Source organism: Euleptes europaea, chromosome 1, assembly GCF_029931775.1.
Source record: "Euleptes europaea isolate rEulEur1 chromosome 1, rEulEur1.hap1, whole genome shotgun sequence".
NCBI lineage: Eukaryota > Metazoa > Chordata > Lepidosauria > Squamata > Sphaerodactylidae > Euleptes > Euleptes europaea.
This window is the reverse complement of record NC_079312.1, coordinates 35159763-35184378: the sequence shown is the minus strand read 5'-3', so window position 1 is coordinate 35184378 and position 24616 is coordinate 35159763. Positions and strand designations below refer to the sequence as shown.

Sequence of the window (24616 nt, the reverse complement as noted above, 5' to 3'; positions counted from 1 at the left end):
CTGTAGGAAGTAGACTTCCTCTTCTGTTCTGGTGTCCACACTAGGCTCCCTGCCTATTCCTCCAACTTTGTTCAAGGGTCCCCTGAACACTGTAACTCTTCACCAATCTGTGTACTCCTCAGTTGTGCCCAGTTTGTAAATATTCTTGTCTGCCTTTCCAGCACCAACACCCTTCTCTACTGTGGTACAGATTGCTGAAGTACAGTACAAAGATTCAATTTCTGAGGACCAGATTAAAGAATCTTCCATCAATGTCATCTCATCCACTGATGAGCCGACATTTCTCCAGGGAAGGGTCTAGGGAGTGCTCCTATCACAACTCTCCCGTAGAAGCTGAGACCAATCTTATTATGATCAACCGGCAGTCCTTTACTAGAGGCAGACGCTGCACTCTCTACACCACTAGGTACTGCTAGGACGCATACTCCTGGAGTCATCACCATTCACCTCTTCTGTGCTAAATAGCGTGAGGACATGTATAAGATTCAGCATGCTCAAGGGGTCAGAAGCGACTTCTGGAACATAGAAGAACATGGGAAGCTTCGTGTTCCATTCATAGATCAAGGCCCCTGAAGTTCTCGGATATCTATTTTACAGATTTCCTGCAGTTCAGTATTAATTATTATTCTTTCTGGCCTCAGTGCATCACACATACATAAAAACTGAAGGCTGCACAGAGTATCAAATGGAAGTTTCTAGAGTGAAATTTAAAAGTTAGATGTAGTACTGATTCCACCCATCTTGAGGAGAGACGGTAGTGTTCATGCCTCAAGTGAGTGGAGCCATGCCTTCTGGCTCAGTTTTTCTTCGATTTCTGCAGCACCAGTGTCATTTAGACCTTTGTCTGGAATTTGTGAGCTACACTTTTGTCTGTTTCTTTGTTTTCCAGCCTCTGTACACTGTGAATTTGGATTGGTTGTGACTTCTCCTTTTGCCTGAGCTTTGATATTGGATGTGTCTGTGTTCTTCCTCTCATCTATAGCCCTTTGTGTTGCCTTTAAATGCTGTCAAAATTGTTGCAGTAAACTCCCCAGCAGAGACGAGCACTCTCTGTACTCATTTTACCTGGTTGAGGAACATAGTTTCTAGTATTCGTTGACTGAATTTTACGAATTAAGCGAAAAGGAACTGTTCTTCCCACCTTAGAGGTACTATTTGAGAATGAGCGTTGTCAACATGTAACGGCTCTTCCCCCATCTCATGGGCTGAGTCTGTTGTTTTTTGGTACTGATGGACCTGAGACTCTAACCCTACCCCGGTTCTAATTCTGGATCATTTCCAAAATATTATATCTGTGCCAAATGACACACATGCACACACCAGCTTTTGGGCTTTCTCAGAAGTGCAGCTTTTGGATTCTGTCTCTACAGGCCAGCTGGAAGATACATTTTAAGTTATGCAGCTGTCTTCTCCCCAAAGGTATTGACCCCCACCCCCCAGCAGCTGGTCTTAAGATTGGTCACCAGAGTCATACTGTGCCTTCCTGAGCTTCTCCCCTGAAACGGCATAATAGCATTGCTATGATACCAGAGGCTTTTGGTACTGTGACTGAGATCATTATCATCTAGTCTGTTATCACTCCCACTGCCCTCTCCACTCATACTTACCTTGCTATTACTATGATCAGAGCTCTGAAGAGACATATTATCAGCACAGCGGGGACAGATAGTCTGTTCAGTCTTTTTCATGACTTTCCCCTTCATGGATTGGGACTGACACCAAAAATCCTCCATCGGGACCAACTGCAGCAGTATCAAGGCCAGTGGATATATAGATGACTCAGATGTCACTGACTCATGTGGAACCAATCCAGCCACAAGATTATGCTGAGCTCTTCCTCAGATGTCTGTTTGTCAAGCCTTTTGTCTTCCTCTTGTACATCCTGAACCTTCAAATCTTGTCATGTGTTCTCATCCTGGGATTCTAATTCAAAACTCTTACCAAGACTACTCCTCAGCCCTCTGATTGTTCTTTGGTCAGCAGTAGAGGATGTGTCAGATTCTGATGCTTCTGACAAGGCTTCTGATTCCTCTCCTACATCAGTGGTGTCTGGTAACAAGCCAGCTTCCCCAGCAGAATCTCTGAGGCTTTACTCAGAGCAAGACATTTGCATGGCTGTAGCACCTTATCTGGAAGTCAAACAACCAATGACCCCATTTTCCAGTTAGTGGACTCATCCATTACTTTAGCCATGCTACCAGCACTTTTGCAAGTGGTTAAGAATCCGTGAGCCAAATTATTCTTCAAGCCACTGACAACTAGAAGGCTCAAAACATTATAAAGTTTAGCTGGATGATTGCTCATTCTTGTTTTCCAGCTGTGGTGGGTGGTGTCCCAACCGAAGGGCAAACCCGTGACCATACCCACTCCTGTAGGGCAAAATAGCTGACTTTGGGCAACATGGTCAGGAAGATCTATTCTTCTTCAGGGCTTTTCTTTAGAGTCACTAATTACTTGATGTGTACAGCCAGGTGTCAGTGCCTGCTCTGGGAGAAAATGTTCCTCACTTGAGATAAAAGGATCCTCCCACTATGTTCCAGGCTAGAGCAACAATTACATACCTCCAAAGATGTGATGGGCTGCAGGTCAGGCATAATGCCATTGCAATTTGACAGTGCATGCAGCTTCAACTATGGATCGCACAGGATACGCAATAGAAGTTGCTACAGCTATAACACAAATCTTTCAAAGAGGTCTTAGCACTACCACAGAAGGGCACCAACCATACCCTTTTGGAAGGGGACACATCATTTATACAGAAGGATGCCATTGAACCTGTTTCCTCTGCTCAGCTCACAGCAGTCTTCTACTCCTGCTGTTTCACAGTTCTGAGGAAAGACAGGGCCACTTAACTAGACCTTAGGGGAGTTAAGCATTTCACCCATCCAAAGAAGGTCTGAATGGTGTGTCTTTCTATGATGAAGGGAGCTTTGACTCTCGAAAGTTTATACCCTGACAATCTTGTCTCTAAGGTGCTGCTGGACTCAATTCTAACTTTTCTACTGCAGACCAACACAGCTACCCACTGAAACGATCTTTCTGTCATCTTTTCCTGTTTCTCATGGGGGTTGGGGGTTGCATCTATAGATTTAAAGAACACATATTTCCATATTTTCATCTGGTCTCAGAATCGGAAGTATTTCCATTTCACCATTGGGAACTGTCATTACCAATATAAAGTCATAGAATCATAGAATTGAAAGGGACCACCAGGGTCATCTGGTCCAACCCCCTGCACAATGCAGGACATTCACAACTACCTCCCTCCCACACCCCAGTGACCCCCCCACACACTCCATGCCCAGAAGTTGGCCAAGATGCCCTCCCTCTCATGAACTGCCTAAGGTCATAGAATCAGCATTGCTGACAGATGGCCAACTAGCCTCTGCTTAAAAACCTCCAGGGAAGGAGCTCTTACCACCTCCCGAGTCCTCCCGCTGAGATTTTCAACAGCCCCCAGAGCTTTTGTGAAAACCATGGCAGTGCCATTGGCATCTCTACATCACTGGGGTATCTATATACCCTTACTTGGATGATCGGCTTCCGACAATGGACTCCTCTACTTCTCTCTTGCATCTGCTTCAGACTACTCTTCATTTACTTGCCAGCCTGGGACTCCATGTCAATGCACTATATGCACATCTATCACTCACCAGGAGTAGTTCAGGACTCTTTCAGGGCTAATGCTTTTCTATCCCCAGGCAGCTTATTCCGTTATGGATCTGTGGGCTGATCCTGGCCTCTTTCATGAAGCATCCTTTGTGCCTTTGGAGACATTGATATCAGTTTTTAAAGATTACATTCCTTGTTGCCATAACAACAGCAGGTCTCTGAAGAGGTGGCATATACATACATTTTCTAAATAAACAAATAACATCTGTCTGGAGAATTAGTGGGTGGGCAGCCCGTTCCTGAGGGGGGGTGGATACAGAGTGGCTGGGAGTAGCACAACTGCATCATTTCCACAGAGGCTTTCCAGCCACAAAATAAATAAATTTTAAAAATTGAAAATCTGTGAAAATCTCCCATAGTGCTTAATAGGGCCGCACCAGCAAAATCATTGGCATAGCAATGCCGCAATGTAAAGGGGCTCCACCACCCCCTTCAGGATTGCACACTAAGTGTCCTTAAGGCTAATTTTCCATACCTTGTTTTTCATAGGAACAAGGTGACCTTTGTCCTGAAGTTATCTTTCTTCCTAAAGTTGTGTCTTCTTTAACCTTACTCAGGAATTTTGTTCTTCCAGTTGGACAGTGGACATTGCATTTGCTAGGTGTTCATGGAGAATTTGTGTTTTGTGAAGACAGAATGACTGCCTTCTGAAAGCACCCCAACTGGTTTGGTATGGCAGTTCACAGAAATGATGGAAAGTTTCTTCACAGCACTATAGTAGATGGGCTGTCTTGTTGATTAATTGTGTTTTGAGTTGCAGCATGTTTCCTTGCTGCAGTGGCCACTTCCACAACTTTTACCAACTGTGTGCCTATATTGTGCAGAGCCGCCATCTAGGCACAACCATCTGTTTTTGGAACACTGTGCCCTCAGCATCAGAGCGAGGCAGGATTAATCTTTCAACTGGGCAGTGACCAAGGCCTTATTTTCCTGATCTCACCTCCTCCCACCTCTAAGTAGCTCAGGTGTCTATTCTTTCCATATTGTATGATGTACAGAGACCATGAAGAGGAAAACCGTGTTGCTTACCTGTAAACGATGTCCTTTGAATGGTCATCTGTGCAACCATACAACCTGCCCACCTTTCCCTCAATAGGTGTCTATTCTTTTCCCACTTGAGGCATGTGTACTACTGCCTATCCTCAAGATGGGTGAAGTCAGTGCCTGAAATAACTGTTAAGGCTAACTCTAGAATGTTCTGCTCATACTCTAAGCAAACTCAAGTTCCTATATGTGTGACTGCACAGATGACTAATTAAAGAATAACTGTTACAGGTAAGCAGCCTGTTCTTCCCTGTACGTTATTTTAAAAAAGATTACCAAAATATACCAACAGGAGTTATTTTTTAAGGGAAAGACTCTGTCCTTCAAATGGAGTGTATGCAATAATACCAAATGTTTAAAACATTTTCTGCTATAAAAATCTTCTTTGTAATAACTATGTCTCAAACATGATTGGAAAAGAGATTTTTTAAATGTATGGTATAACTGTACTTGAAAAGTTGTTATATATATCATTTTAGGTAATGATAATAGTAGTAAATTGTATGGATAAGAAATGCATTCAATTCATTGATTTAAATTAATTTTAAAAATGTGCAGTTCTCTGAGCCAGTCAATTTTCTTATTACACAGTAGTCCTATTACCTACACAGGAGCAAGTAGGTTGTGGATTGCAGTTACTAAAATTATTTGGGGGCATTGTTTATTTGGGAACATTGTTCCATTGTTTATAAGACACTTCTGCATAATGATTTTTTGCTTTTGAACAGTAGTCTCTGTTTCTTAATGAATGTAGGGAGCTTCTTATGCATGTCTTGAATGATTAAAAATTGTCTTTGGTTTCAGTGATAATGTATAAATAACTAACATAAACTACATGTTTTATTTCTGATATACTCTTTATATAGTCTATATACAAAGTCTTCTGTGGGAAAACTGCTTTTAAAAATGCTGTTTAAGCTAACTTTATTAGTGACCACCATGGGTACAATCCATTATAGTTCTGCTTCCTTAAATGTTCTCACATGTATCTATCAAATAAGTTTGAGAGATCCAGCTATATACGTATAGCTGGATCTATTGAACCTGTGAATAGCATCAACAAGTGAAAGGTTGTTTCCCAGCATACAAATGGCTATGCCATGTGACGTTCACATGTGGATGTGTTGGAATCTATGTTCTCTGTCCCAATGGGAGGCATAATTTTTATAGTTATTAGCAAGTCATTTTTCATATGCACAAATTGCCATCAATCCCCTCAAGCTCTCTTATCTCTCCTGCATCATAGATTTGTTTTATAATTATTTTTACATTTTACAATTTGGCAGAGATTACATTTATTCCAGGTAAAATATTCTCCTTTACTAACTTCACCCATTAAAACCTGAGACCCTATCCTAGGTGTCTTTACACACCTGTGTGAGTCAAACGCAGGAGTCTTTTCTGTGGTGGTGTCCCAACTATGGAATACCTTCCTAACAAATAATCTCTTAGGGGCATTTTTCACGGTAGATTTTGCTTCTGTTTTGCCACGGACTAAAAAACACACGATTTAAATGTTTTTTTCATGGCCGCGATTTATCCCTGTCAATCTCGATGTAATTTTGGTTTTTCATGGGAACAAAGCACGCTGTATTTGACAACGGTTTGGTCTGTCCTTTTTGCAGGAGGCCTCCCCTTCCGAAAGGCTCATTGTTTATGCCTGCCCCCAGCTCCGCCCCAACTCCGCCCAGCAGATTACCTCGTGCGGTTCACCAGCCCCAGCGCAAAAAACGAGCACCAGTCCCTCTGGGCTTCTCCATTTTTCTTCCACCCTCGCTCTGTTCTGCTTTTGGAACAGTCAGATTCCAAATTGGGCGGGGGGGGGGGCAAGGCAGCGCTTTCCTCAAAGCTTCCCTCTATTTTCTATAGGTGTGGAACCCATTGCCCTTTAATGATAGACAGGATTGAGGGGCAGGAATTGCATCCATGTGCCCAGAGAAGTGTTTAGCTGAAAGTGGGAATGGCGGAGGGGGAGAGGAAAGAAGGCCCCTTGCTTGCACGCCGGTCATAGTGCATTGAGAGAGAGGAGGGAGATAAGAGCAGGCTGGCCGCCCCTCTTCAGAAGAGTGATGGGAGGGAGTTTTGCCTTGGGTTTTCCGCTCTCAGGATGCACATTTTTCCCATCCGAATTCTCAAAAATCCCCCCTCCCCGCTGGGGTAGAGGGGCATGGCGGGGGGAGAGGAAAGAAGGCCCCTGGCTTGCGCGCCGGCCATGATCCGGCCACAGTGCATCGAGAGAGAGGAGGGAGACCCAGAGCTGGCTGGCCGCCCCTCTTCAGAAGAGTGATGGGAGGGAGTTTTGCCTTGGGTTTTCCGCTCTCAGGATGCACATTTTTCCCATCCGATTTCTCAAAAATCCCCGCTCCCCAGTAGGGTAGAGGGGCATGGTGGGGGGGAGAGGAAAGAAGGCCCCTGGCTTGCGCGCCAGACATGATCCAGCCACAGTGCATCGAGAGAGAGAGGAGGGTGACCCAGAGCAGGCTGGCCGCCCCTCTTCCGAAGAGTGATGGGAGGGAGTTTTGCCTTGGTTTTTCCGCTCTCAGGATGCACATTTTTCCATCCGAATTCTCAAAAATTCCCCCTCCTCGCTGGGGTAGAGGGGCCAACAGCCCCTTCCCTTAAACATCCCCCCACGGGTCCAGCTGCCCTAGACCGAGCTGCCACCACCATCACCCCCAGCGCACGAGGAGCACATGGCGTGGCCCCGCCGGTCTCCCCCTGCAGCTGTCCAACATCCCCCTGGGCTTGGAGGTGTGGGCCCAGCTCCAAGGCCCATCCCGGGCGAGGGGCAGGGAAGGCGTGCCGCCTGCCTGCCCTCCAGCCTCCGGGACGGAGGGAGAGAAGTGCCAGGACTCTAGACAGGCAGGCAGCAAAAGGGGCAGTATTCTTGTCCGAGCGCCAAACTCCCCCAGCCAATCACCGTTCTTGGGGGAGGAGAAAGGAGACGTCACGAGGAGGGACAGTGGAACTGAAGCAAACATTTTTTCATGGGCATCCAAGCAACAAAACGTGCTTCTACTGGAAAGTACGGCTCAGAAGGGGTTTGGTTTGCCACTGACATAACACGGCTTTTATACCTTTATCAGGGAAAAGCCGGATCTGCAGTGAATAAATTTGACTCCGACACAAATCAGCGTCAAAACAGCAGCAAATCTCCGTGAAAAATTCCCCTTAGTGCCAACCCTTCCATCCTTTAAATGCCAAGTTGTTCCTAAGCAATGTTCTTATTGCTGCTCTTGCTTCTGCTTCTAAGTGAGAGTGTGTATTGGGAATGGGATGTTATTTTATATTAAAAGGGGTTCAATTTTGATTTTTTATGCCCTTAAAGGCTTGGGTTTTTGGAAAGGTGGCATACAAATGTGTTACATGAAATTATGTATGCACCGAATCATTTACACATATCATTGTCATGATTACTGCGTGAAAATTCAGAAAAAAGAATCGTTGCAATAAATTTGTAAGGCCATTAACGTATAGCACAGTGGGGTTCCAGACTGCAATCACAGAAGTGTAGATCTTTTTAATGGCACAGAGGATACTAGAGCTTGGACCTCAGAGTGAACATCTGCATTTATGTCATCTTTGATATTTTAAGAGATCTAGAATGCACCTCTCAGATCTTTCCTGCAGCAGCTGAGCATCTTAACCTGGATAGTCCCAGGCTAGACTGATCTTAACAGATCTCAGAAACTAAGTAGGGTTGGCCATGGCTAGTATTTGGATGGGAGACCTCCAAGAGTACCAGGAGCATGATGCAGAGGCAGGCAATGGCAAGCCACCTCCGAACGTCTCTTGCCTTGAGAACCCTACGGGGTCGCCATAAGTCAGCTGTGACTTGACATCGAAGGAGAAGGAGGAGGAGGAGGCACCTCTCAGATCTTTCACACAGCAGCTGAGCATCTTGACTGGTCCTGGAAATACGTGCTCTGCAATAGTCCGACAAGTCAGCAGAACTGATCCAGAACTGGAGTTCCCAGACTGTTTTACTCTTTCAAGTAATCATTCAGTGTGGTCCATTATCAAAGAGTCGTCATATCTCAGAAGGATCCACTGAGCAACATGGCGAGCTGTCAGCAGCCTTTACCCTCTGACATAGTAAGAAGTAGAGCAGGATGAGGTACCTTTTCACCTTTCAGGACTGAACTTGACCTATACAATACTATGAGTTCAATGTGTTCCGAAGGAAGAGTTTTGTTTCATTCTATGCTCTTCCCACCTAATAAGGAGACAGAAATTTTTATTGCTGATTACAGTGAGACTGCAGGAGCTTTCGGCCCATCTTAGGGTTGCCAGGTGCCCCGTCACCACCAGCAGGAGCTTCATTGTGGTGGGGCTGGGGGGGGGGTTGATCTGCGCACAGTGATAATGTTGCTTCTGGGTTTACTCCAGAAGTAACAGGGATGTTCTAGCACGTTTCTTTAAAAACCTCTATGGAAACCATGGAGTTTTTGGAGGAATGTGCTAGAGCGTCCCAGTTGCTTCCAGGGTAATCCTGGGCCATTACATGGCATCTGAGAACCCCAGCCCACCTGTAGAGAGCTAAGCTTATTCCTTAGCCAAAGACTAATGAGAAACAGTTTACAGGCCAGTGATTCAAAAACAATGCTTTAGAGTAAGGATTTATAGCCCAAGTTACTAACAAAGCCATTCATATTACCACCAAACAGTGTAAAAATATTTCATCTCTTTCCATTGACAGATCAAAGAAAGGCTTTCAACTTTGTCTAAACAGAGAAAGCAGGCTGTCTTGCTCTGAATCATGAGGTCAAATTGGGTGGATGGGATCTCATTACCTTGTGCAGGCCAAGAAGTCCTATCACAACATAGGGTATTTAAAACACATCGTGCAACGTGCACGCCTGCAAATCAAGGCTGAAATATATGGCCCTTTATTTAACCTAACCAGATGGCTGTATAAGAGAATGTCATTTTAAAAAATATTTTGATGGCTAGATGCTGCATAGTACCTTAGAAATAACACAATCCATACATGCAGATAAACACTGCAAGTGCCAATGATTTCCACAAATCCTATATAAAAAGAAATCTATACTAACTATTAAGGGGTATAAAATTGGATTATTCCCAGCTCGAAGAGTATGCTCTACTCTGCGAACTCCACTATATTTCAGTAATTTAACAGTTGCGGGTTTCCGAAGAGCCTTTATGCTTGCTCATCTGAACGCTGCACCTTCTGCAGTGCTAAATGGAAGATATGGCAACTTACCCTACTCAGAAAGACTTTGCTCGTGTAACACGAAGAAAATTGATACACTATCTCATATGATGCTGGAATGTCCCCATTCCAAATTCCAACGTGATCAATGGATCACTCCTATTTTAATGAAACTACCTGCCACCATAACAGGCGGTAGAATAATCCTCCTTTTTGCTGGTGGATAGAGATCCAAGTGTAACACTGGCGGTGGCCAAGCATCTCTCCACCATATTTTCCTTAAATATTTTTTTTAAACTCCCTATTAATTGCTCAGGACCTGTGGGTCATGGGAGCTTGAAAAGGAAAGGAAATCCTATATAAAAGTTCTTCTCCTTTCCTTTCCCCCCCCCTTTCCTGTACACACCCTGCAATAATTGCAAAACTCATCTAAACTCATTTAAAAGGTTGCACAGCTGGTAAGTGTGGGCAAAACTGTGCAGGGAAAATGAATCAAAGCAAGAAAGCAGCCCTAACACAGTTTTCCAAAACACTGAATATGCAAGTTAAATCTGTTCCCAGACTGCTTTAATGTACACAGTCACGTGAGGTGAGGGATACTGCCAAGATTGCTTTTGCTCTAGTTTCTGCACTACCCAACAGCGACCAAGATATCCATGTAGTGAGGAATATAGTCTGCAGAAACTGACTTCTCTTAAGCAGCATTAATCAGATTAGCAGAAAGATCACTGTCTCTCTTTATTCAGTTAAAAAAAAATCATTCTGACCTTGGTTTCCCAGAGCACGGTCAGTAGGATTGTACTGCAATGTGACTTAATGCAACTTATGGGAGGATGTGGTGCCCCAGGACGTGGTGAGGGCTGCCAATGTAGAAGGAGGAGAGGGCTATTCATGGCTACTAGTAAAAATGAGTACTAGTCATGATGCATACCTATTCTCTCCAAGATCGGAGGAGCATGCCTGTTATATTAGGTGCTGTGGCACACAGGTAGGATAAATGCTGCTGCAGTTGTCTTGTTTGTGGGCTTTCTAGAGGCACCTGGTTGGCCACTGTGTGAACAGACTGCTGGACTTAATGGGTCTGTTCCAGCATGGCTTTTCTTATTTTCTTATGAGGATAAAGTTTCAGGGTTATAACTCCCATAAGATTAAATATATGTTTAAATAGTGGCTTTAGATGCCATGAAACAGATTTTAGACCTAGATAGGGTTGCCAGCTCCAAGTTGGGAAATACCTGGAGATTTTGGGGAGTGGGGTCTGAGGAGGGGAGGTGCTTCATTGGGGTTTAATGCCACCTTCTAAAGCAGCCATTTTCTCCAGGTGAACTGATCTCTGTCGCCTGGAGATCAATTGTAATAGCAGTAGATCTCCAGCTACCACCTGGAGGTTGGCAACCCTGGACCCAGAAAAAGGGGTCATCAGCTATTACCAATCACCATTTATGTAGTGGGCAGAAATGCTCATTTACAGGGAGAGACTGGGCAGGTATTCTGCTATTTAACCAAATAAAATATTACAATGAGAAGGGATCTGACAACAAAATGATCAATGTTCTCTCCTGTAGATGCCCCACCTCCAGGTAGGTAATCTTGTTAGCCCTTATCCATCAGTGTTATGTATAGAGACCGTGAAAAAATAAAAACGGGTTGCTTATCTGCAGCTGCTGTTATTCCGGTATCATCTGTGCATTCACATGACCCGCCTGCCTTTTCCAAATAGGCAGAAGGAACTGAGTGAGAAGATGTGACTCCTCCCCCTTGAGCATGCACAGATAATATTACTTGCTGTACAGTTCTGTGCATGTCTACTTGGAAGTAAGTCCCAATGTGTTCAACAGGTCTTATTCCCAGGTAGGTGTGTATACATTTGCAGCCTAACAGTTCAATCCTAAGAACATTTTCCTTGGGGTAAACTCCATCGAATAGAAATGAATAAGATTCCAAGTAGACCTGCTTAGGATTGCTCTCTAAAGTTCCTACAACATACTGAACATTTTTACAAATTCCCTTTTCTCCACCTCATTTAAATCACAATAAATATCAGTTTGATAATAATAATAATAACCCTATTAATGTTTATTTGACAGTTTATTTATATCTAAAAATCACTGTGTTCCATACAGAGAACAAAACATAGAAACAAAGTAAACGTTTAGCCATTTCTTGGGTAGCCTTTCTTGGCATTACTGTAAAATGTGGTATAAGATTTCTAAGGAGGAGATATAAAGTATAAAGCAAGCACCAGTAAAAGGCAGCCGTGGACAAAAGTGCCTCTTTTGAAGAGTCAAACACTGATTTCACTGTGCAAAAATCTGAATCATTTTTGTGTCAGAATGCAGAAACAGTGATGGGGAACCACAGAAGTAGCATGTATGCGCTAGCCAGGATCACATGCACTGCCAGAATTTTTTCAAGTGTTACATTTGCAAACAAAATTCTCCCCTGCACGTGCATATGTCACTTCTTTGGATCCTAACAGTCCCTGCCATGACCCATTTCAGACAGTTCTAAAATATGGATTAGATAACATCTTGAGTGTTAGTTAAATTTTGACAGGAAACAAAAAGATGATGCTAATAAAATAAGAAATTAAGGCTACAAATGTTGATCACTAGCTGTGGGCAGTTTGGTGTATAATTGTTTCTGAGTCTTGAATCAGGGCATTGGGATTTACTTTTTGAATAAAACTGCAAGGAATATTCTAACTAATCTCCTACTGTGATGGATGATATAGGGGGACAGATAGGAGTTTCACATCTCTTAAAATGGGCAGATGGCAGTTAAACCATCTTGCCTTGTATAAGAAATAGATGATATGAGACTATTTTTCACTGTTGTCTCCCGAATATGTCTGCTATAACCAGCTGTCCTTATTGAACTTTGTATATGTCTTTAAAATATTTGTTTCTCGTTGATGCCATAGTAAACTGCAGAAAGAGTACGTTCCTAGATACCAAAATTACAAGATGTTTTCTTTTACACTGAAATATTAGTGTTAAATAACAGGGCAATGTTTTCTGGTTCATCACATTACAAAGTTAAGTTCTCTTGCAGTGTGCATTTTATCTAAAATGTGGAGTTTATTAAATTAGAATGTATTCAAGACAGACAATCAAATTATATAGAATCACAGAAACATAGAATCATAGAGTTGGAAGTGACCACCAAGGTCATCTACTCCAACCCCCTGCACAATGCAGGAAATTCACAACTACCACCCCCCACACTCCCAGTGACCCCTTCTTCATGCCCAGAAGATGGCCAAGATGCCCTCCCTCTCATGAACTGCCTAAGGTCATAGAATCAGCATTGCTGACAGATGGCCATCTATCCTCTGCTTTAAAACCTCCAGGGAAGGAGAGGTAACCACCTCCCGAGGAAGCCTGTTCCACTGAGGAACCGCTCTAACTGTTAGAAAAATCTTCCTAATGTCTAGGCGGAAAACTCTTCTGATTTAATTTCAACCCGTTGGTTCTGGTCCGACCTTCTGGGGCAACAGAAAACAACTCGGCACCATCCTCTATATGACAGCCCTTAAAGTACTTGAAGATGGTTATCATATCACCTCTCAGTCTTCTCCTCCCCTCCATGATGTGAAAGTCAATACTGAATGGACCACCTCTCCCTGTAGGATCTCACACACCAACTTGGGTCTACTTAGCACATTAGGGGTAGTCATGTTAGTCTGTTGTAACAAAAATAAAACAATAGTGCAGTGGCAGCCATGTTTATTTCAATATGAGCTTACACGAGTCTCCACTCACTTCTTCAGATATGTGAGGAAATCAAACTGATAATCCTTCCTATGGAAGCATATTGCAAGGGGGAGATGGAGTTAATGGGGCCTGCAAGCTTTTAGTCCCTCTGTTTCAGAGTTCCATTTGCATAGGAGGGGGAAATTTTAACCAATTCTGCCTCCTCACTTCAGCAATCCCCACCTGCTCTACTTTTTGTCCACGTGGGTCCCACAACTCCAGGCATTCACTTACTGGGAATCCAAAGGGGACTGCTGGAGAAGGAGGAACATAGGGAAAATCCATGTTCTCTAGCAAGTTCTGCTTGCAATCTCTTGGGCTGACGGCCATTGAGAAGCATAACCCACATAGCTGTACATATTCGCCCAAGTCAGGATTTGCTCCATCACACCCAGACACACACACCCCGGCCGCATTTTTGCTGTCAAGTAACTGCAGACATTTGGCGACCCCTGGAGGGGTTTTCAAGGCCAGATTACTTCAGAGGTGGTTTGCTGTTGCCTGCCTCCGCGTCACGACCATGGTATTCCATGGAGGTCTCCCATCTAAATACTGACAAGGCAGCCCCTACTTCGCTTCCGAGATCTGATGAGATTAGGCTACCTTGCTGTTAATTCACATTATAAACTTAGAGTGGCAGAGAAGGCTGATGTGGAAATGGGGGGAAATGAATATGCTTATACAACTCCTTGTGTTGCTTTTAAGGACTTGATGAACAGTGACCACAGATTCTAATATGCTTAATGCTCCAGATCAATGCTGAACAATAATTTTGCTCTATAGGAAAGTTTGTTTGTTTGTTTGTTTGTTTATTGCATTTATAGCCCGCCCCCATTCTCAGCAAGCCAGGCTCAGAGCGGGTTAGCATATCCAGATTCCATTTTTAGTCATAGAGGATATTTGGCAATTACAAGCATGTCACATTGAAAATGTACACAAATCTCAATGTGCACCAGCACACTAAAAGTGTTATTATTAATCATTTATTTAGATTTTTAGTTGCAGAGTTCTTTGCAAGCCTTCTTTTGTTAGGCCTGATTATTCATATCTGCACAATGTATTATTATTACTAATATTATTATTATTATTTACAAATGAGGTGACAAGTTTTGCCAGGGGTGTTTGCGATGTTTGGGACTGAAATGTGGTTCAAACCAGCCTTTCAGATCTCTCACACTTGACTGCAATATAAGGATACTTTCCTGGGAGTAAACTCCATTGAATAGCATAGGACTTATTTCTTGGTAGACTTGTTCAGGATTACTGAAGACGTCCTCAAACTTGCAAACTGATTTCCTGTAATCGTTGTTGTTGTTTTTTGCTTGTAGCATTAGGTGCCAGGCTTTCAGAACAATCCGGAGAATGTTAAATGATAATGGATGTAGTACTTTGCACATTTGCTTGGAAATAAGCCCTACTGGAATTAGCAGGATTTATTTTTGAGTAAATCGGCATAAGATTAGACTGCATGGGTTCAATCCTATGTATCAACTTTCAAGCGTTTTGTATCAACTTTCAAATGTTATTGTGAGTTTAAATTTGGTATAAACTTGATTATGCATGACACACTCACAGCAACAAACCTGTTTAATTAGTTGGTCCAAGCGCCTTACTACACGGTGATTGTTTCACAATCATCATTTTTTTGGTACTCTCTATGCACACATAGAGCATCTGTGCATTGACTGGGATGTGCATCCCTTTCCATGGGCATAATTGCCTACTCTCTTGACGCAAATGGAAAAGTCTGTGCAGGCAGGGGAACTTGCATGTACTCATTGCTCAGACATGATCCATAGTGTAAGTATAGATGCTTGTTTCAGTCATAGGGTTAAAACCAAATCTGATGACTGTACAAAGGCTCCGTGTAATGAAGCACATGAACAAGTTAACAATTAACAAGCTTATTATTGTGAGTTATATCATGCATAAGCAAGTTTTGTACCAAGTTTCAGAACCACAATAGCTTTTTGTATCAAATTTCAAGGTAACAAAAGCAAGGTGCCATGTGAATTTAACAGAAAAAAATATCAGGAAAAATAACCTGTCAGCTGTGAGATGGGAAATTCCTGAATATTTGAGGGTGGAGCTTGGGAAGGGAAGGGTTTGGGGATGAGAGAGACCTCAGTGAGGAATAATGCCATAGAGTCCACCCTCCAAAGCAGCCTTTTTCTCCAGAGGAGCTGATTTCTGTAATCTGGAGATCAGTTGTAATTCCAGACGTTCTCCAGCCTCCACCTGGAAGCTGCGAACCCTATTCAGTTGTTGAAACACAAACAGAATATTATTATCTGAGTCCAAAAAAAAAAATCATTTGTCTGGAGAAAGAACATTCTTATTCTATATACATTGGTTCAACTCTATCTTTAAAAAACCACCCCCTTTCAGTATTCCTGTTAGGTCTTTTCATGTATCTATATGATTACATCCTTCCAGTCTACATTTGGGTAATTCAGGTGTGTCTTTTCCTGATAAATGGGAAGCTAATTGATGTGCTTTGAATAGTTCTCCAGAAACATAGGTTACACTCTTTTGTATGGATGTTTTAATTTGCTCCTTTGTAAGTGTTTCTTCTTTCGTTTTTTTTGTCCTTGCTCTGTTTTCTTTTTAAGCAACTTTTTTTTACTGCAGACTGCTCTCCCCCTCATCCCAAATCCCACCCTGAAGCCTTCCATGTTCATGCTTCTCTCCGAAATGTTTTTGGTTGGGTCTTTGACTGTTGTCTTGCTGTGAACCTTGCAGATTTATTTATGAGTGCCACCGTGCTTCTGCTGCATCTGCATTGTCACCGTGATGGTATTTTTTTCTTTCTGTCTGTTTCTTCCACAGGAGTTTAACAAGTAATCTGCCCAATGTGAATCTACCAAATGTGAACCTCCCTAAAGTTCCAAATCTGCCAGTAAACATCCCACTAGGCATCCCCCAAATGCCTACCTTTTCTGCACCGTCATGGATGGCTGCTATATATGATGCTGAGTGTGTATTCAGTTCAATAGATCTCATTTACATCCAAAGTAATCTTGGCATGGATATGTATTGTTTATTTCTCTGTTTTAAACATATGAATGTGGCCTTTTTAAAAAAAAACTTCATAGTTACATAATGGTCTACAACTCAATATTTTCCACCTGTTCCTGCTTTCCTGAATGATTTCCAAAAAAGAAACAAATCCTTGTTCTAACAGATGATTCTGGTAAATATATATCACTCTACATTTTTGTTCTTGGGTCCTTCTACTAGTAATCTAGAACTGCAGCTAAGGTTGCCAACTTTTGAACAGGCTCTTCTAGTAGTCCTTTTAATATCAGTTTGATCTGCAGAGTCTGATGTTATTTATTTCCATAAAAAGTAAAGGTAAAGGTCCCCTGTGCAAGCACCGGGTCATTCATGACCCATGGAGTGAAGTCACATCCCGACTTTTACTAGACAGACTTTGTTTTATGGGGTGGTTTGCCAGTGCCTTCCCCAATTTATCTCCATACAACAGCAAAAAATGGGCAAACCCAACTGAAAACTGAATTGGAAATGTAAGAGGTTAACAGTAATACTATAAAAAGGAATTAAACAAAATAGATCTTTAATCCAGCAGTGCACTAAAAGTTACATTAAAAACAAAGCAGGCTTCTAGGTAGGGTTGCCAGATCCCTCTTCGCCACCAGCGGGAGGTTTTTGGGGCAGAGCCTGAGGAGGGCATGGTTTGGGGAGAGGAGGGACTTCAATGTCATAGAGTCCAATTGCCAAAGCGGCCATTTTCTCCAGGTGAACTGATCTCTATCGGCTGGAAATCAGTTGTAATCGCAGGAGATCTCCAGCTAGTACCTGGAGGTTGGCAACCCTACTTCTAGGCCATGCAAGTCACAAACTTTACACCTATTGAAGTTCCTGTAAGTAACACAGATTAATCCAGTAACACAATATACAAAATACAAATGTGTTTGGTCCATGTATATTGTGTCACTGGATTAATCTGTTACTTACAGGAACTGCAATAGGTGTAAAGTCTACTGCACAGTTTGTGACTTGTATGGCCTAGAAGCCTGTCTTGTTTCCAATGTAATTTTTAGTGCAATGCTGGATTATCCCCCATGCCATGAAAACCTTCAACTGCCCAGGAACACTTGAGGTAGTAAGTTGGCATCCCTAGAAGTGAGTAATTTATTTATACCTTGCCTTTCTCCCCAGTGGGGACCCACAGACACTTACAGCAGTGTGCTCCCTTCATCCATCTCCCTTCATCCAACAACCCTGACAGATTGGTTAGGCTGAGAGACAGCGACTGGCCCAAGGTTAGCCAGTAAGCTTCCGTGGTGGAGTGGGTATTTGAATCTGGGTCTTCAAGATCTTAGTCCAACACTCTGCACTAAACCATGCTGGTTCTGACTTAAACCTCACAGTTGATACAACTAATGAAGTTCCTTCTGTGAACATTTACAGGCTTTCAAGTTGAACATCTGCCCTTCTATGTGTTGATACCTTCATAATTTCCTTTAAAATTGTAAGCATACCATCGTAAACAGGACTTGAGGTCTAAAAATTGCCTGAATTATTGTATTACTTTTTTGATCCATCATTCCAGAAGCAGGAATCTGTATTTAAACTTCCCACTATCAGTGGTTTCCACTAAACTGGTACAATTTTGAAAACAAGATTGATGATTTGCTGGATAACAATTTTTTAAATTAAAAAATTATAGTTCCTTGTTTAGAAAAAAAATACTGACATTGTTATTTATTTGAAATGAAACTCATATTCATGCTAAGTTGACTTGTTGAAGGATAGACTAGGCAGTAAAATGTAAACAGTAACAGAGAATTTAATTTTCTCTCTGTGCATGCTCTGTGACATTGGTTTTGGTTTTTGGGGAAGAGATCGGTTTGTTTTGTTTTGAAAAGATAAGAATCAAGGCCTCAAGCCTCATGATGCTCACTTGTGAGTAAATTTAATTGAACGACTCGAATGGAACATACTTGTGAGTGCATAAATTTGGGTTCATGGCTCAAAATATAATGAAGGAGCAGTTATGCCAGTTTGTTTGTTTAATGATGAAAAAGGAACATGCAAAGCACTCTACAAGGCCAAAGATCAAATTCATATGCTCATCAGGCTGAAAGCGAACATGTACTGTTGTTCTCCACGTATTAAAACCCAGTGAGCTCTTCAAATAGGAAACATGAAACAATCCAGAGACCAATTTTTGTTTGAAAATTCTGGAACCAGATGGGTGTCATCATGTTGTGATAATAAATACCAGTTACTGCATTCCTGGGTATCTAATTGCTTAAAACAAAAATATTCTCTGTTCCAAAAGCAGGGTTTAGTTTTTCTTTTCTTTTTTTAATTTCTTTTCTTTTTTTAATTATTCCCAGTATAGTTTTAAATCAAAATAAACAGAAATGATGCTATTTAAATGCTATTTAAATGGCTACACACGCTAGTTCTTTGATTAACAAGCCATGAAAGAAAATGCCTGATTCTCTATCTTTTCATTGACCCCAGCTTTCTTCTACCCATTAAGGACATGTTTCAGTGTTTTCACACCCTTATATAGATATGTCTGTTTCCTACAACTGCATCAGTGCATTCTTTGAATAATTACTTTGGGGGGCACAGGATTCAAAGGAACGCTCTTGGCATGTTGGGAGTATGGTTTTCACCTTGCAGTAGCCACGTGTGCGTTTAGAGCTATTTTCCCTTCTGTAGCATTAACTCAATGCAGCTGGCATCTGTCACAATAGAAATACCCTTCCTCGTTTGTTTCTATAGACGATGTCAGCATGACCGGTAATGCATGGTGTGTAAATACATCTTATAAATTTCTGTGTTAGCATTAGTGGTATGCGAGGAGTGGGGTAAAAGTTTCCTTGGTCGTAATCATTTGGGGGGGCGGGGATGAGAGACAAGGAGAAAGGCTAGATGCATAATTTCTCAGCACAAAACAAAGCATGTATTATGTCTTGTAAGTAGAGGTCCTACGCATAACTGTAGCTGAATAAAATTCTAATAAGCAACAAGAGGGGATGTCTCCAAGAAGAGAACCTGCACTATCAAAGGAATCTGATTTCCAAAACAAAAAAATCTTACCATGACCTTGTCAAATATATTGATCTTTCAAAAACAATCCCAGACTAAAAAGAGGTGGAACAGTCGATGAAGCCCAACCTTTTTGAGAGATGTAAAAGGATGTCTCGGTGTTAATCAGTCGATTGCCTTACCCTGATTTCTTTTCAGCTGTTCCAAAAGCGTGTCCTCGCTCACCACTTGTTAGCACTGTTTTGTTTCCCTCAAAAGTCTTGGGGGGTGGGAGAGAAGGAAGAGAACAAATCTTTTTAGAACATGTAACTGGGGGAAAATTAAATGCATGAATCCGAAACCTTAATAACCACATGCATCTGTGTATGGCGGTTATTATCAGTCAGAAATTACCCTTCATATTGTAAAGCCTTAACTTCAATAACGACATGAACCACTGTGGTTATTGACTAAGGCTGTTTCGTTTTCGTTTTTGTTTACCATATGCACTGTTTCCAGATATTTTACTTGTCTTCCCTGTCTTATCTGGAAAGACTTGTAACTGCAGATAGACTAGAACAATTGTATGACAAAATCCTGATGATGGAGATTCTCCCTGGCATTGTTCTGTGTCTCTAACCACTGTTAAGTCCCATTACATGTGCAAGAACAATCTCCACATCAGGTTTCCAAAGCCAGGATATAGTTTGTAACTTCTGTCATTTTTATTTTTATTTTATCCTTCCAGCAACGGATCAGGAACATCAGAAGATCTGTTTTGGAAACTTGATGCCTTACAGACCTTCATCAGGGATTTACATTGGCCCGAGGAAGAATTTGGGAAACACCTAGAGCAACGCTTAAAACTTATGGCTAGTGATATGATTGAGTCCTGTGTGAAAAGGTAAGTCTGAACAGCTGTATATGAATTACCTCCCCCTCCTGGGTTTAGCAGGATATGCAAGTTTTTGCCTTCTTGTAATACTTTTTTTTTTTTTAGAAAGTCATGGTGGGCAGATAGTCAGAGTGAGAGCTGTTTACTGTACTCTGCCTTTCCTGCACTCCTAGTGGCTACAGTGTAGAACTGCATTAAAAGTAAAATAAATTGAGATGCATTTCCTGAATGCAGTATGACACTGACTTCAGGGGCACTCCAGCTGACTTGGGCCCCAGGAATTTTGTCCCGTCCCCCCAGTCCTACCCTCTCAGTGGCCCTGCTCATATGTCATATATCAGCTGTTCTTTGCTCATCTTTTCTTTTACTCCTCTCTAAATTAAGGCTGGAGATGGCTGACTAAACTACAGTCTAGATCAGTGCTTGTCAAGCTGAGCTGTGTGATATTCTGTAGTTCCTTGAAAGTTCAGGTTGGGTTCCACAAGGGAATAATTTATTAATGATGGACAGGCTTATCTCAAAGTTCGTTTAATAAAACAATGTTTATTAAAACGGCCTTTCAAGGTGGAGCTAAACATGACTGAAGACACAGGGCTGCCCTCAGAAAGAACAGTGCCATGTTTAGTTCACAAATCTAGTACAACTCATCACATGACATGGCATCAAAAGGCTATGAATTTTCCCCACCTCCTTTCCACATTATTAACTGTTGCTCGAGAGGCTCAGAAACTTACAGGGCCCACTTTGGTGGCACCCCAGTGTCTATTTTGTCTTCTTCTGCCCTCAGTGGATATCAGATTACAATGGAATAAATTTTATCAGGGCTGTTGAACCTGGAAGTGTTTGTGGGCATGATTATACACTCATTTTAAACTACCTGTTTTGCAATGGAACCTGAGGAGGTGTTATATATTTATCCGTCAAAAGAAACAACTTATAGTAGCTTGAGAAGAGTTCAGGCAAACAAATCATCCTATGAAATGATAAAAAATGCAATAATTCAGTATTACCTTTGAGTCAAGCAATTAACAGGTTTATATAATTACTGCTTAGCACTGAGCACCCATAGAGTGTTGTATCGTTCTGTGAGTTTTCTGTTTGGTTCCTGGTAAAAGTCAGCTATAAATTACTTAATACTGCCATATTATAGGTGTGCATTCTCATCACTTCTCTTGATAACATCATCACACTGTTTAATAAACACTGGAATAAATTTGTGAAATGGTTTCTCTTGGCTCTTACATACCATATAAATCAACTCCCGAGAAGTACCTTTTAAATCAGAAGTTGTTTTCATATTCCATTATAAGAGTAATTGTCAGGCTGGTCTCAAAGCAAGATTGATTGGATCCAGGTGATCCTAGTACCTTTGACTGAGACAGCTGTTTTGGGGCCAGGGAAACAAGTTTCTTAGGTACGCAGATGTAGTCAAGTCACAATTGACTTATTGTGACCCCAGCAAGGGGCTTCCAAGGCAAGTGAGAAGCAGGTTTGCCATTGCCTTCCTCTGCAGAGTCTTCCTTGGTGGTCCCCCATCCAAGCACTAGCCCCAGTTTGCTCCTGAGATCTGATGAGATCAGGCTATACCATACTGCCTTCCCTTCTCGTAGTTTTCTTAACTCCACTTAATTTTCTTCTTGCCTGCCTGAAAAACAGTTCTATGAAACTTGAAAGCTTGCTGCAATACACTATCCTCACAGCTTTTCCAGCTCTTTCATTGGCGCATTGTGGAACTCATGCTGGACTGCACCATAACACTGCCCTATAAGTTGCAGAACGTTTCACTGATTGAAGAATTGTTCTCTGCAGTTTGTTGAATTTCAAATAAATATGTTCTTTTTCTGCCATCTATAACAGAACCAGGATTGCATTCGAAGTAAAACTGCAAAAAACAAGCCGGTCGACAGATTTCAGAGTCCCTCAGTCAATATGCACCATGTTTAATGTTATGGTTGATGCCAAAGCTCAGTCGACAAAACTTTGCAGTATGGAAATGGGCCAAGAGGTAAAACTAGTTTTGTTTCATTGTTTAAAGGGGGAGGGGATACCATCTCATATTCTGCTGGTTTCAGAAACATTCTAACGGTTGTGGATTTAGTCTTCCATATATATAGACTATGCAGATGAATATGCAGGGTCACTCCACCAAACAAACCTCCGTAATGAATATGGACCCTCAGAACTCCAGTCACTTAAAAGTGACTGTTGGCAAGAACTGTGGTATGCACAAGGTACCTCTAAAGCCTATTTATGCATGATAATATTTTATGTTGAGTCATTAACTCCACTTTGGAAACATGATGCGTATTTGCTGAACTGCTATATATTCACATGAAATGGCTGATTGCCAAAGGTCCTGTGCAGATAATCACCGGGAAAAGACTCCCCCCCCCCTGAGAAACAAAAGAACTTGAACAAAACCTCATAAGGTCTCCCTTGGGGGAGTGGGGGACTTGTTCAAGCCACTTGCTCCCTAAATGAAATCCACTTCCACCTGATTTGGCGTCTCCAGAACTATGTTTGTAATTATTTCCAGGTTCTTAATGACTCAAAGGTCCCAAACTGTTCCAGTTTTTTATCATCTGCTGGTCTAATTTGTTTTACTTCTCAAGACATTGTTGCAGCTTGAAAACGTCCACGTGTGATGTTGTGAAGTAGAAAGACATGCTGAATTGGGCTAGATGGAATGCGCCATCATAATCTGCCTTTGCTCTGGAAACTTTAAACGATGTTCAACATTGTTCATCTCAGTTGTTTTTACAAGTCGAGTCCTGGCTTCTCCTATCTAACTTCCAGTAGTATATGTTGGCTCTTCAACAAGGGTGCCCCCCCTGCAGCTTCTCATGTTCTGAATCTATGTCAGATGGGTTACCAATTTTTTTGTGTGTTAAAATATTTTCCTCATTCTAATGTTTACAAGGTCTGATCCAGAGCCCCCTGGATTCAAGGAGAGGCTTTGTTTTGATTGCAGTGATCATTGGATCTGGACCTTCAGTTTTCATTTCCTTTTTTGTTTGTTTGGTATGACATTTGTTCTTTCAGCTACTTCCTGTTATTTAGCCTGGGCCACAATCTTCCTCTTGTGAGCACTAAAGCTTTCCCTTGGCAAGTGTCAAAGCATGTACAGAAATGGACTCCCATTACCCAATGCCAGAAATTAGCTTATTTACTAGATCAGCAGAATTTGCCTTATTTACTCATTTTGACCCCTACTCTTAGTTGTCAACACTGGCCATGTGAAAGAATTTTGCCTTAGTTTGCCCTCATATACTCAAGATGGTAAGCCTAAGAATGTTTACTTAGAAGCAAATCCAGTTTAAAACAAAGGGACCAACTTCCAGCCAAACATGGCTAAGTTTGGTCTGTCAGTTTTGAAAATTAAGTTATTGGTGATATGAAAGGTGAAATTTGGGGACCTAATATAATAAAATATAAACAGTAAATCACCCATCCTTGCCTACATAAAAAGCATTTAGAAAATGGCTGAGCGATCCAGTTTAGCTCCCTCACAGTAGTCATAAAAGATCCTTGTCGATACAGAAATGGGATTCTCCGTATCATTTGAAGAATGTTTTTGAATGGTAAAGAAGAAACTAAAGGCAGTACTACACGTTTGACTGGGAACAGAAAATTCCAAATCCCATGCCAAATGCACAGAACTGTATTTGCAAAGGAGAAGGGACAGGGCGGGGTTCCTAGCATTTCCCCTCCTTTGCTGTGTTACTGTTGTCTCCAAGTCCCTTTTCCATAGAAGAAGGGACAGAAGGAGGAGTTTCAGAGAAGAAGAAGCAGGTGCAAGAAGTGTTAAGCCTTCACTTCCCTGCCTCCTGCTGTTGCTTTGTGCCTCAGCGTTAAATATGGAGGTGGAAATCTTTTATCTTTTGTCAGACGTGTACTCCTAGCTTCTAGAAGCCTCCTTCTAGAAGCCTCTGCTTCCCTGCCTCCTGCTGCTGCTTTGTGCCTCAGCATTAAATATGGAGGTGGAAATCTTTAATCTTTTGTCCAATGTGTACTCCTAGCTTCTAGAATCCCACATACTGTATCATCATGACCCTCTAAAGAATT

General features: G+C 41.9%; 1 protein-coding gene across 18 annotated transcripts in view; it reads left to right on the top strand.

Annotated features, from left to right (window-relative positions):
- The window catches only part of CADPS (calcium dependent secretion activator), a 460327-nt gene that overhangs the window by 353490 nt on the left and 82221 nt on the right, over positions 1-24616 (top strand). For 12 of the 18 annotated variants that reach the window (XM_056867188.1, XM_056867184.1, XM_056867183.1 and 9 more), the window contains 3 exons: positions 16477-16623; positions 20405-20560; positions 22409-22556. In XM_056867188.1, the coding sequence (XP_056723166.1) occupies positions 16477-16623; positions 20405-20560; positions 22409-22556 (451 nt within the window). The remainder of the gene's footprint in view (positions 1-16476; positions 16624-20404; positions 20561-22408; positions 22557-24616) is intronic. The other 6 variants (XM_056867190.1, XM_056867189.1, XM_056867199.1 and 3 more) reach the window with 1 other exon arrangement.